The sequence below is a fragment of the Grammomys surdaster genome, unplaced genomic scaffold (genome assembly GCF_004785775.1).
Source record: "Grammomys surdaster isolate TR1022 unplaced genomic scaffold, NIH_TR_1.0 64, whole genome shotgun sequence".
In the NCBI taxonomy this organism is placed as follows: domain Eukaryota; kingdom Metazoa; phylum Chordata; class Mammalia; order Rodentia; family Muridae; genus Grammomys; species Grammomys surdaster.
In genome coordinates this window covers 259,877-274,039 of record NW_021604566.1, presented here as the reverse complement: position 1 = coordinate 274,039, position 14,163 = coordinate 259,877, and the positions used below count along the sequence as shown (strand labels likewise).

General features: G+C 40.3%; 1 protein-coding gene and 1 pseudogene across 1 annotated transcript in view; both read left to right on the top strand.

Moving 5' to 3' along the window:
• Cdh17 (cadherin 17) overlaps positions 1-8,919 on the top strand; it is a 56,539-nt gene extending 47,620 nt beyond the window's left edge. Inside the window, exons 16-18 of the mRNA XM_028769542.1 lie at positions 6,011-6,127; positions 6,258-6,371; positions 7,999-8,919. Of these exons, the coding sequence (XP_028625375.1) occupies positions 6,011-6,127; positions 6,258-6,371; positions 7,999-8,087 (320 nt within the window). The 3' untranslated portion in view covers positions 8,088-8,919. The remainder of the gene's footprint in view (positions 1-6,010; positions 6,128-6,257; positions 6,372-7,998) is intronic.
• A 476-nt stretch (positions 8,920-9,395) lies between these two features.
• Positions 9,396-9,751, top strand: LOC114623615 (annotated as a pseudogene).
• The last annotated feature ends 4,412 nt before the right edge of the window (positions 9,752-14,163 follow it).

Here is a 14,163-nt window from a genome sequence, read left to right as displayed (position 1 = left end):
TGTAATTTTACAGCAATGTCTTCTCTTCCCTAAAGATTTACTTTTTAGTATGTATGTGTGTTTTGTGAATGTGCACCGTGTGCGGGCATGTGACTGCAGGGTCAGAAGAGGGCAACAGGTCCATTGGACGTACAGTGGTTGTGAGCCAGTCTGGCGTGCTCGGGACTGCCTCTGGTCCTCTGAAGGGTCAGTCAGCGCTTTTAACTGTTCAGGAACCTCTCCAGCTCCTCTTGCAATATTGTTAAACAACAACAAAAATATTTGTTAAACCCAGAACTATTGATTTCTTATTAATCTGTGATTTTTAAATGTGCCCGCTCTTTTCTGAAGGGAAATGGAGGAGAAGTGGATCTGAGGGAGATGAGGAAGGAGCTGGGAGTTGTGGAGGGAGGGGACACTGTGGTAGGAAACTATTGAAAACAAAACAATAAAAAAAGAAAAAGAGAAAAGAAAATTTGCCTAAGACAAGGTCACTAAAACAAGATCCATTTCATGTTAATGTTCATGCAGAGTTCATAAGTGGCTCCAATCAAGGTGCTTTGTTTTAATATGGCTATCTAACTGTTCTAACACCATTTATTTAAAACATCCCCTCAGCATGAGTTATCTTTAACATCTCAGAAAAATTCAAACGGGAAAATTTATTTTATGATACTCTATTGTTTTAATTACTATAGTTGAATAATAAGACTGCAGATCAGGTGGTATAACTTTTTCTGTTAGTTTTTTTCAAGTGCATTTTGCGTTTTGGAATAAACACTAGCATGCCACTTGTCTATTGCCACCAAAAGAAATCTATTGAGGTTGGGATTTAGAAATTGCCGAGTCCGTATGAACGCTTGGGGTGCGGTAGGAGTTTCAATTCATGAACATGGGTACATGTCTCCACTTACTGAGGTCTTCTTTAATTTCTTTGAGTAGCATATCTTAACTTTCAGTGTGTAGTTCTTACAAAAATGCTTTGTTCTTTTAAATAGTGTTTTAAGATTTATATTTCTATACATCACTAGGATATAGAAATACAACTGGTGACTTTTGGATAACACTCTCATATGACAACTCATTGACGTTGTTTACTAATTTTATATTACTTGGATTCCACTGATTTCCTATGTAGGTTAATTGTGTTGTTTATAACTGACAATTTAACTTCTTCCTTTCCAATCTTGCCTTATGGTTAAAACTTTCGGTAGGTGAGTATAAGTAAGGAGAACAAAGTTCTTGCCTCGGTCCCCTAGTGTAGAAGGCAAGCTGTATTTCATATAGGTGAAGTAAGTGTATTTCATATAGGTGATCCATATTTGATACTTGGGATTTCTATCCACAACTTGCTGAAAAGTGTTTTTCTTTCTGGCTGAGTTGGACGTTTTGTCAGGGATTTCGGATTATCTTGGCTTTTATCTTAGAACAACTATATTGTTGGAATGAGGTCTATTTGGTGATAAAATAGTTTATATAATTTTGAATCTAATTTGATAAAATTAAAAACTTTTGTGTTTATATCAACAAATATATATAAACTGACCTGTAGTTTTTTTTTTCTTACAATGCCTTTTAAAAACCTGTTTTTAATGTCATCGACTGCTAATCTGATAGGTAAGTTAGGAGATGCTCTACCTATGCAATTATCTGGAAGCCTGTGTGTGAAATTGGGGTCATTTCTTCCTTAAAGTTTAGGAGAAAATTTTTTTAATGATGAATAAATTTTGGAACAGAAAATTTATTTATTTATTTATCTTTTTAGTATAACATTTAACTGTGTATTTCATTTCTTTGTTATATAAGTCTATTTGATTACACACTTCTTTTTGGTTGATGTTGCTAGTCTGTCGTTTTCAAATATTTTTCTACTTCATTTTGGTTTTCTAACCCATTGGCATACAGTTACTGTGTATAGTGCCTTCTACTTATGAAACTAGCCTATAGGCATTAAGAGTTCAGGTAAATCCTAGATTGATTTCTTCATGTTCTATGATTTAAATATGTGGTATGCCCAACAGCAAGTTCTAGATAGTAACCAAGAGCATTATCAATAGCTTGTAATGTTTGGTACCTATATGACATCACTGGTAAAAGACTCCAACATTTTATTTGTTAACCTATAATGTCCAATAGGAGAATTGTTATCCTGTTATAGGTTATATCTGCTTAAAGTCTTTATTAGTGTGTATGTATATATATAAGAAGTTTTTAACAATAGTAGGTTTAAAAACAACTTAAAGAACAACTTAACCAACAAACTAATAGCAGATGCGCAAATGCCAACACAGAAACAAAAACAGCATGAAAAAATTCTACTTTCAAAAATATAAATTTCATAATTTGTATTTGTCTAACAAAAGTGACACAGAAGGATATTCAAACAGAGAATTCAAAATAAGGACTATAACTGTGTTCAAACTAGTCAAAGACAAAGAGATGAATGAAATAAGAAAGTCTACATAAGATGTGAGTATAGAGTTTGATTCCACCCAACTGAGTGGAAACAATACTCTCAATGGAAAGCCTAACAAAACAACTTAAAGACAACCTAACCAACAAACTAATACCAGATGCACAGATGCCAACACAGAAACAAAAACAGCATGAAAAAAATCCTACTCTGTCAAAAACAGAGTCAGAGACAGAAGACTAAGTAAAGGAATTGGGAAGAAAGGTTGAGGGGAACATTTTTAAGTGAACAAAACATAGGAAAGTTTTTAGATAATCTAAAAAGAACTAAACTTTGAAATATGAGGATAAGAGAAGGAGAAAACCACAACAAAACCATAGAAAACATCTACAGTAAGACACTTGAAGAAAAATTTCCAAAGCCTAGAGAAAGAGATGTTTATCCAGGTTCAAGAGGATTATAGAATGCCAAATAAGTTGAATCAAAAAGAAATTCTTTGCAATATAATATAGTTAAAACATTAATAACACAGAATAAATAAAAGATATTGAAAGTTGCATGAGAGAAAGGTCAAATCATCTATAAAGTAGGTGGCCCACATGTGTTTTAAGTCCTAAATGACTGCAACTCTCAACCCATACTATGGTGCTCAGAAAGACTACCTATTGGAATGGAAGGAGAAACAAAACTTTCCATAACAAAATAGATTAAAGGAATTTATGACTATCCAGCCAGCTCTACAGAGGATGCTAAGGGGAATTCTTCAAACTGAAGAGCAGGTTAAACATATCCAAGATGTCACAAGGGACAAATAAACAATACCTAGACAAGCAGTCAGGACATCTATAACTACAGAATCAACAAGATGACAGGAATTAACACATAAAATTCAATAATCAGCATGATTTTAATCATCTCAATTCTTCAATAAAAAGACACAGGCTAACAAATTGAATTAGAAAAAATGGGATCTATCTTTTTGATGGCGCATTTCTTAAAAGCATCGATGCCGGGAGCCAAACCCAGGAAGTTACCTGCTGTCCTAAGAGAACCTAGGAAGTTACCCGCTGTTCTTGAACTCACTCTGTAGTGGTACTCAGCCGGGTAGTGGTGGTGCACGCCTTCAATCCCAGCACTTGGGAGGCAGAGGCAGGTGGATTTCTGAGTTTGAGGCCTGCCTGGTCTACAGAGAGAGTTCAAGAACAGTGGGTAACTTCCTAGGTTCTCTTAGGACAGCAGATAACTTCCTGGGTTTGGCTCCCGGCATCGATGCTTTTAAGAAATGTGCCATCTCATCAGTAATTGACACAGTTTCAGGATAGAAAGACTGAAACGATATTCCAAGTAAATGGAACTAAGAAACAAGCAGGTCTAGCTATTCTAATATCTGGCAGAGTAGACTTCAACCCAAATGAGTCAGAAGAGATAGGGAAGTATATTTCATACCCATTAAAGAAACAAAATCCACCAAGAAGATATTACAATTAAAAATATCTATGCAACAAACACAGGGTTTTATACAATTACCCAATTTTATAAAACAAATATTACTAGATCTAAAACCACAAATTGATCCCAACACAGTGCTAATAGGTAGATAAGATACCACTCACATCGATAGGTCGTACAGAAAAACTCTCTAGTTAAATGTTATCATGAATCCGATGAACCCAAGCGAGAATGTTCCATTCAAACACTAAAGAATATACATTCTTCTCAGCATCCCACAGAACTTTTTACAAAATTAACTACACATTGGGACATACAGTAAGTCTTAACACATATAGGAAAATTGAAATCACATCCTGCATTCTATCTGACCACAGTGGAATAAAGCTGGGTACCGATGGCAATAGAAACTAGAGGAAGTACACAGAAACTATACACATTACTAAATGCTAGTTGGGTCAAGAAAAAAAATTAAATTTCTGTAATTAAATGAAAAAGAAAATGCAACATGCCCAAATTTATGGGGCACAATGAAAAAAAAAACAAACAAAAGGAATCAATGTACTCAAAATCCTTGGAAAAAAAAAAACCAATGTCCTCTCCCCAAATAGACAAGAAGATGGGCTAAAGAGATGACTTAGCAGTCAAGAGCAGTGGGTGCTCTAGAAGAGCACCTGGACTCTGTTCCTAGCACCTACATGGCAGCTTACAACACTTTGTAACTCCAATCTCAGGGGATCCAATTATTCACTTCTGACCTCTGTGTTCACTGCATGAATGTGGTGCATAGACATAAATGCAGAGAAAACAACCATATGCATACAGAAATAAAAAGTGAAAAAAGACAGGCAAGAATAATAAAAAACAGGGCTGAAATCAATGAAAGAAATGAGAAGCTAGTAAGATTGAACTTTTACCAAATTAGCCAAAAGAAAGAGGAGATCTAAATGAATAAAATCAAATATACAAAGGAAGCATTAAAACAGACACTCAGGAAATTCAGAGAATCACAAAGACATACTTGGAAAAAACTTTTCCAACAGACTGGAGTCTAAAAGAAATTTCTAGGTATAAGTCTTACAAAAGCTAAATGAAGGTATAAATGAATAAGTTGGCCCCTAACATCACATGAGACAGAAGCAATAAATAAAATCTTTCAACAACAAAAATGCTCAGGACCAGATGGACTCATGTACAAACTTCTACAAAACTTTTGCAGAACCAACACCAGTACTCAAGTTATTCCATATTTTTTTTTCTGAGACAGGATCTCTCTGTATAGCCTTGGCTGTCCTGGAACCCACTCTGTACATCAGGCTGACCTCTAACTCAGAGATTTGCCTGCCTCTGCCTCCCGAGTGCTGGGATTGAAGACATGTGCAACCACTGCCAAATGTTCATAAAAGTTATAGAAATGGGAAAAGTCCCATTTTCTATGAAGCCAATATTACCCTGATAGAAAAAAAACTACACAAAGACACCCCCCCCAAAAAAAAGGTCTGATGAACATGGACACAAAAAAACTCAATAAAATACTTGGAAACCAAACTCAAGAACACACCAAAGGCATTATCCACTACAATGAAGTCTGCTTCATCCCAGAGATCTGAGGAATGATTCAACATATGTAAATTAGTAAGCATCTGATAAGTAGACTCAAGGACAGAAACCTATAATCATCTCAATTAGATACAGAAGAGGCAACTGACACAATCCCCCATCTCTTCATGATAAAAGTTCTGGAGAATCTAAGAATACAGGGGACATAGCTCAGTATAACAAAGGCAATATTCAGCAAGCCCACAGCCAAATCATGCTAAATGGAGAAAAACTTGAATCATTCTCACTAAAATCAGGAACAAAACAAGGATGTTCCACCCTCCCTGACTCCTGTTCAATGTAGTACTTGTAACATTAGAAAATGAAATAAGACAAAAGAAGGAGAAGCAGAAGATACAAATAGACAAGGAAGGAGTTAAAGGATGTTTTAGCCCATTTTTCTTGATAAGAGACATGGAAAAGTATGTTAAATTACTCAAACTACCACCTATCTCAGACTATTTTCCAGTCTACCTAATAATATACAAGGCAAAAATGACCTTGATTCCTGCTGAGTGAAGGTTCTGGAGTTATATTATCATGTGACTCATTTTCCCCCTGTTCTGACAGGTACACATGCTAGACTCTCCACCAAGCACACAGGCTTTGAGGAACGAGTTTATGACATCCCAATCCTCATCAATGATGGGGGGCAGCCACCCATGGAAGGGATTGTCTCCTTATCAGGTAGGTACTTTGTAAAGGTGATGTAGGATATTGTTACCATGCACAGTTTAAGAAGTGCTTGTCTTTAAAGTGGGATTCTGCAACTATTCACTTAAAAATTTAACCTACCGAACACTGTTCTGCTTTTTAGTTACTTTCTGCCAGTGTGTGGAAGGAAGCTGTTTCCGGCCAGCAGGCCACCAGGATGGGATACCCACTGTGGGCATGGCAGTTGGTATACTTCTGACTACATTTCTGGTCATTGGTGAGTGTGACTTCTCAGAGCCAGGGTTTCCTGTCCCCAGCCTCAGATGTGAGCTCATCATGTCATCTTTAGGGTGTACTCTGGAGGTTTCTTGCCTTGGGTACCAACCAAGAATCAATCACATCAAAGTATCCTGGTTGAGAGATACTTCGTCAGAAGCATCCATCTTCCTGTCATTTTCCTTGCTTGGATTTTCATGCTGACATTTATACCAGAAGGCCTTTCTTTATTGTAACAAATACCTAAGACAACATTTTTTTCTTAAGTTTCTATTTGGCTCATGGCTTCAGAGGTTTCAGAGGTCCATGATTGACGGGCCTGTTGCTTTGAGGCTCACAGGAAGATAGTACTTTATTGAGGAAAGCTGCTCACCTCCCTGTTGGGAACAAATGAGAAAGGGAGGGGAAGAGGCTAGTGTCATATTGCTCCCTTTCAGGGTACAGTCTTCAAGATGTCAAGGGAAGTCATCTGCTGATAATGCTGAATTGGGGGACTTTTGAAGGCCATTCAAGACTGAAACCATATCAAGCTTTGCACACGAATTGCTGCATTTTGAGCCTAGTTACCAAGCTTTTATGAAGGAGAAAGTAGTGTCTATGACCTGCTGTGTCAGGCACTGAGTTTGTTAGAACTGGTATCACGATGGGCAAGGCCTGCATGGCCCTTTCTTAGAGAGGTCACAGGCTCCTCTGCTCCTGTTGGAATACGGGGGGTGTGGGGGGTGTGGGGGGGTGGGCTGTGAACTAAGATTCTGTGACATCTGAGATGTTGCCGAGCTTCACTTTGAGTTATCTTCATAACTCTGGACCCTGCTTCTTTACAGTCTGGAGTAACTTCACAGCATTATGGCTTTGACTCTACCTAGCTGGATAGCAGTCTTCTCTGGTAGCTGTCCCCCTGCCCTAAAGTGGTCAGTGCTGTAAGCTTATTGGCAAGCAATTTCCTTAAAGTAACTCCACACTTTTCCCAGTGGGCTCTGACAGTTCAGATTAGTGCTAAAAAGCACAGTGTAATCCTGTAAGAGTTCGCAGAGGTAAGAGAAACCAGAATGTGTAGGCAGTCCACTGAAGGTCCCTTAGGATAGGCTGGCACTGCAAGAAAGGTCCCCAAGTTATGCATCTGACACTAAGCTGCATGCTAAGCCCTTACTGTGAAGTTAAAATTATTTTCAAATCAATTTTAAATCATAAATAATCCATATTTGGTAGGTACAATGAAAGTAGACACTAGGTAGGTGGGCAGGTCTGAATAGCTCTCTGGTTCTAATTAGACTTTTTTCTCTAGGGAAGGAAAACTAGAGTCAATATTTGGGTACATACATGGTTCAGACAGACATATTTCCACATTCTTTTCCCTCAGAGGAGTTACAGCATTGGCTCTTCTATTCCCTAGTAGAAATCCTGACAGCTTCCAGGTTAGTTATAACTCAGGGCTTCCTACATACCTATAACAAGTGATCTCTTTACTTACCCAAGAGAGCCCATGCCCAGCAATGAAGCATTGTTTAATCACACAAACGGAGGCTCACAAGTCGTTCTCCACTCCTGCCCTCACCAAGACCCAGTAAGTGACTGTATCAAGACATCTAAAGACTGTGCTTGTTTGACCCTGAGTTTTCTCTTTTCAGGTATAATTTTAGCAGTTGTATTCATCCGGATGAGGAAAGATAAAGTTGAAAATCCTCAGTCCCCTGAGAATAAGCCTCTGAGAAGCTGAATTCGAAAAGAAATGGTCAAGTTTGTGCACCAAGCACTATATCAATGCCTCAGCTGTTTAATTTCATCCAAAATGTGAGCTATAATTGGTAGAGTTTATGCATCATGTACTATATCTGGTCGCCAGCTGTTTAATCTCATAATTTCATCCCAAATGTGAACTATAATTTCTTTGATGGCATGCCCTTCTTGTCCTGCAATATTTTATGCTACTTAGATATTTTATGTTCTGCAGACATTAGAGTTATTCTCCATTCCCTCATCACATTTTCCTCCTTTACAAAAGCCTTAGCTTCATAACTTGAACTTTCCCCTCTGGGAAGGAAAATGAGCTGAGTACACTCCCTGTGTGTTGTTGCTCCAGAGACATATCTGTTATCCATCACCAAACTTCCTAGATTCCACTTATCCCTTTCTGTTTCCACCTGTGCCTCTTCATCTCTAAGCATTTTACGGAATTTAAAATGTGTCACACAAAAGAACAAAGTGAAGTCCTAGGTGGGGTGGGGGTAAGTAGGCAGCCTTGTTCTTTAGCATGGACAACAGCTTCTCTGTGTTCTTAACCATCTGTGATGGAGGCCCTCCAGTTTGGCTATGGTGCACAGACACTGGGGAGGTTATCAAATACAACTGCTCTGTTTCAAGAAAGATCTACTTCATAAGGCACAGGAACTGAAGAGCTGTCTGGGTTTACTCATTACTACATGCTTACGTACGTGCTGTACATGTTTTATTTGTATATTGAAGTTTTGTTATATATTTATCATGTGGAGGAAACAAGAAAGCACGGAAGTGGTGAAATCAGAAATAAATGTTGGTTTTAGTTGTTTTTATTTCTCTGATCTCTGTTCATTTCATTTGTGTGTGTGTGTGTGTGTGTGTGTGTGTGTGTGTGTGTGTGTGTGTGTAGGGAGGCAGGTATGTCCAGAAATAATGATTATTTGTTGTTTTTCAAAATAGTTTGACATATGGAATTAGTGAAAGAGGAGGGAGGATCTACAAATTCAAAACATTGCTCACCTTGGCTTCTAGACACAGGGAACACTGACAGGTCCTGTCCAGACTTCCCACAGATGTTCCTGGGACTCAGGGAAGGCAGAGGCACTGTGGCTAGGAAAGCTATCCCTCCATTTAAGAGATCCTCAGTCAACAGTAGCCTGGGTCATGCTGCCACCTCCAAACCCATGAACCCCACTATAAAAGCTGAAGAAGTTCTGGTTCTCTCCTACTCCGTCTATTCCCTTGTAGGTCAGAGCCAAACAACCCAGTGGCCATGTCCACCTTCTTTAGAAGAAACTCTCAATCTTTCGAGTCTTGGCTCCAAGATGACCAAAAAAAGAAGAAACAACGGTCGTGCCAAAAAGGGCCGCGGTCATGTGCAGCCAATTCGCTGCACGAACTGCGCCCGGTGCGTGCCCAAGGATAAGACCATTAAGAAGTTTGTCATTCGGAACATTGTAGAAGCCGCTGCTGTCAGGGACATATCTGAAGCAAGCGTCTTCGACACTTCCCAAGCTCTATGTCAAGCTGCATTACTGTGTGAGCTGTGCCATTCATAGCAAGGTCGTCAGGAATCGATCTCGGGAAGCCTGGAAAGACCAAACTCCCCCACCACGATTCAGACCTGCTGGTGCTGCACCACGACCCCCACCAAAGCCCATGTAAAGAAGTGGTTTCTTAAGGGCGAAAGGAAAGATGCTTTGGGAAAAATAAAATGGAAGTTCTACTTTGAAAAAAAAAAAAGAAGAGACTCTCAAACAAGACCCTCTGTACATGTACTTAGAGAAATGGCTATTTAATATCCTTGACAATGTTTTAAAAGGATAGTTTCATAATACAACTGCTTTCTATTTTATTGATTTATCCACGTTTCGAATTCTCACCTAGCATGGTATAGCTCAGTTTAGCATTTCTAAACAACTTGCTGAGGGGCTGCTATGTGTTAGTCACTTGTAAGCTATCAGGACTCTTAAGGCCAGGAAGATAGCTTCCTCATGTGATTTCAGTGGCTTAATGGTGATGGCTGAAATGCAAATTTTTGTTCAGGTTTCATGTGATGTCTGTCCTGAAAAGTCACTGCTTCCTTTGGAGAGAAACTAAAGCCCCTTTGCCCACCTTGGGAGAGACAGCTGAGAGGATAGTGGGGCAGGAAAGTCACAGGAAGGCAGAGACTCCTGCAGCCAGGGCTTGTCAGACACAGGAGAACATTTTTATGTTTGTCATTGCAACAGTTGGGCTGATGTTAGTGGCTGGAATCCAGTGCTCCATTTAGAAGAGAAGGGGGGTGTGTACAGGAGAGGTGGAAACAAAAACAGCATATGCGTTTACCCTGTATTTGTAGTTACTTTTAAATTAAGCACAAGACTGAGAGGAAATAGTGGTATTTTTGGTAGCATAAACCAATACTGCCTCACGGGCACTTGGCCAAGAGTAGATCCCAAGGGTGGAATTTCCTGGGGCCTCTGTTTAGGCACAGACAGAGGTGGTCATGGCCTTGGTTCATGGACCACACTGAAAATCAGGGAAAGGGTGTTGGAGTAGCTAGGTCAGGCATGGGTCAGAATGGGAAAGTGATGTGATGTCTGTCCTGAAAAGTCACTGCTTCCTTTGGAGAGAAACTAAAGCCCCTTTGCTCACCTTGGGAGAGACAGCTGAGAGGATAGTGGGGCAGGAAAGTCACAGGAAGGCAGACTCCTGCAGCCAGGGCTTGTCGGACACAGGAGAACATTTTCATGTTTGTCATTGGAACAGCCAAAAACCGTGGCTAAGGTTCTCCCTTCTGCAAGGCGGTCTCTGATGGCTTTGTGGAACACACAGAAAGGGAAGATTTGTGTGTAAACAAATATGACTAGGCAGTCTCTGACAAGGCTCTAACATAGTTTGTCTTGAACATTGACCGCCCCCAGCCCAAATTTCCACAATATTTACGTTCTTTGTGGCTGTGTATCTCTCTCCCAGGCCAGCTTCTTTGGCAGGACCACACTCATGTAAGAAACATAGAAATTGTTATTTGGGCTCTAAAGGGCACCAGTGTGTTCTAGAAGGTTCTCTAGACCTTCAATGTCTGGACAAGAAGCAAGTCCCTCCTCCACTTTGGTGTGTCTTTACAAGATCCTACAGAGAAAAGACCAGTGAAGATGCATAGGTCTTTAGGAGCAGGTGGGAAGAATCAAAGATGGAAGTATGATAACTGACGGTGAAAACAGTCCTCAGGAGCCTCAGGCCATCAAAGTTCTAAGACTGAACTAGACTGATGTGGAACCCCAGTATATCAGTGTCTATTGTGGGACCACCACTGGCAAGAAATCACTCAGATCCAGAGTGAGCATGCTTTGCTGAGAGTAGGAAGACATGGTCCCAAAGTTTTAGCAGCAGGAGACTACAAATCTGCCAGCTTCCCCAGCAAGGTCTGTCTGTGTGTCTACCCTCACCCTTTGCTGCTGTTTTTGTTGGAGAGTGTGTGTGTGTGTGTCTGTGTGTCTCTGTATGTGTATTATGCATTTGTGTCCTGGTGCATGTATGAATATGTGTACATGTAGAGGCCAGAGGCTGACATCAAATGTCTTTCTCAATGATTCACCTTATTTTTGATATAAGGTCTCTCATTGAACTTGAAGCTCAAGGACTGAGCACCAATGCTCATAGAAACTCCAAGAAAGTATCATTTTAGAGCTATTTTATAAGGGATATCATGGCTCAAAGGTTAAGTGATTTCCCCAAAGTGCATAAGCTTGAAGCCAGAATAAAGAGGCAGTGTGGTTCTGTTTTCAGATGCTGTTGGCTCATGTTGACCCATGTGGCTGTTTTCAGATGTACTCCATGCTGTTGGCCCACCGTTTGGACAGGAGGTAGTGATAAGTCCTCTCACCCAAACCATTGTTGCCCACTGAACTCTTCATTTCCTAGGGGAAGCCAGAGTGAGGACTGGGTGTAGTCAACATAAAGATGAAGAAGACCCTAGAGAGTGTGATAGCTCATCTGAAGTCACACTGGGGTGAGTGACGGGCAGGAAGTTTCTGGAAGAACTAGCACATGACTGTGACCTGTGAGTCATTCCCATTGCCAAGTCCACTCAAGCAAAACTCTGTGCTGGTGCCAGGAGGACTTCTTAAGTCTTGGCTGAACACCAAGAATCAAATGAAGTATAGTACTGGGTCCTTTTGCTGGCCTGCTTGCTCTGACTCTTTTTCATCTCTTGCCTCTTGACTGTTGCTCACCAATCTTTGGTCCCTCTGCTCATCCGCTGCTTCCTTGAAGCTATGCTCTTTCCATCCCTGTTCCATCAGTGTATCTCTGCATGGAGTATTCTCCTACTCCCAGCCCTCATGTAGTTGTTTTTCTGTTTTAGAACTCAGTTTAAAGGTTGTCTCCTCAGAGACATTCTCCCTGCCATTGACCAGCATAGCACTTTGTGAATTTCTTTCCTATGACATTTCACAACATGTAATTACATCTTATATTAGTTTGCCTCTTTGGGTCAGGGGCCTTGTTGACTATTGTCTCCCAGCAGGGGATATGGTGCCTGTCATATACAAGGAACTCTAATGTGAATTAACAACTGGGCTAGTTTATTTGACAACCAAGCTGGAAAGATGACTTAGTCTGTAATGCATTTGTCATGCTAGCGTGAGGACCTGGGGGGTTGGTCCACAGAACTCATATAAAAAACTGCATGGTTGTGTGCTTATAATCCCAGCCCTGTGGAGGTAAAGACAGCTAAGCGTATGGTTTAGCCTAACTGGTAAACTCTATGCTATTGACAGACCCTGTCTCATAAAACAAGGTGGATGCTACTTGAGGAACAACATCTGAAGTTGTCTTCTGACCGTCACATACATGTGCACACATGACATGTGGCTCTACCATGCACCTACACACATGTGAGAACAAACGCAAAAATCTAATTATAAAATCAAGATGCACATGTGATACAGGAAGCAATGTGCCGGACAATGTAAAGGACTCAGGTGTGTTCTACTGTCAGGATGCTCTACACCTGGAAGATGTGAACATAGTGGGCAGATTCGAGAACTGTGGGTGGCCAGAGAGGAAAAGCCAACTGGTAGGCAACAAGAGTAGGGGAAACACCCAATGAGAGGATAAAGGGTAGTCTTCTCTGCTCTGGGGGTTGGAGGCTCCTTCATTATTTGGATCCATTCTGGCTTCCATGATCACCTGGGTCCCTCCTTCCCTTCATTGGAACACAAGGCTAAGACCATAAAATTTTATTTGGCTCCTTCCACTTTAGTTTGAGGGACTTGTTTGAGGGCCTTCCTTGAGGGATTGTGGAATTGACCTTGCATGAAGTTCTTGGCACAGGGAGAAGAATGTTCTAGAAACATGGTTATAGATATTCTCCTCACTCTTGAGTCACATGACATAGAAAATCTCTATGTCCAGAAAGACTCTCATGTGAGTATATTTTAGAATCTATTCAAGTTTTTAGAAATATTGGTAGACTTCACCGATTATGATCTTTTCTATTAGTTATTTTTTAAAAAACACATTCCATTTTAACATAGAAATGTGCTTCTTCTATTTTGGATTTCCATATCATAGATATTGAAAGTAAGAAAAAGTGAAGCTTTGTCATCTTTGCATATCCTTGTTGGTGCTCAACAGTTATTACTCTTAATTATCTGGAGAGGTCCTCTTTATAGCCCATCAGGTCTTTCTGGGACTATGTGTTCATGTGGTCACCTCCCCTGCCTCACCACATCAGGTGTACATGCTGAGAATTTGGGGGTCAGAGGTCATATTTCACTGTCTGTGAGTTTTCCATGGACTCCTGGAATGATCTTTACTATGACAGATGCCTGGTAAGCACTGAACAAAGCTGGAGGACTCCAAAGTGTTGGAGGAGCTTCATTCTTTGTTTGCCCTTTTGGGTGCTAGAGATTGTTTCTGTCCACTTGAGTTCAAAGTCGCCATCTGGTAACCATTTGCTCTATATAGCTTGAATCCAAAGGGTCCTCAAAGGCCATTAGCTGAAGTCTTCAGCTACAGCCTGTGGTGCTATCGGGAAATGGCAGAACCAGCCTTTAGGAAGTGGGTTCTGATGGAAAGAATAATTTCTT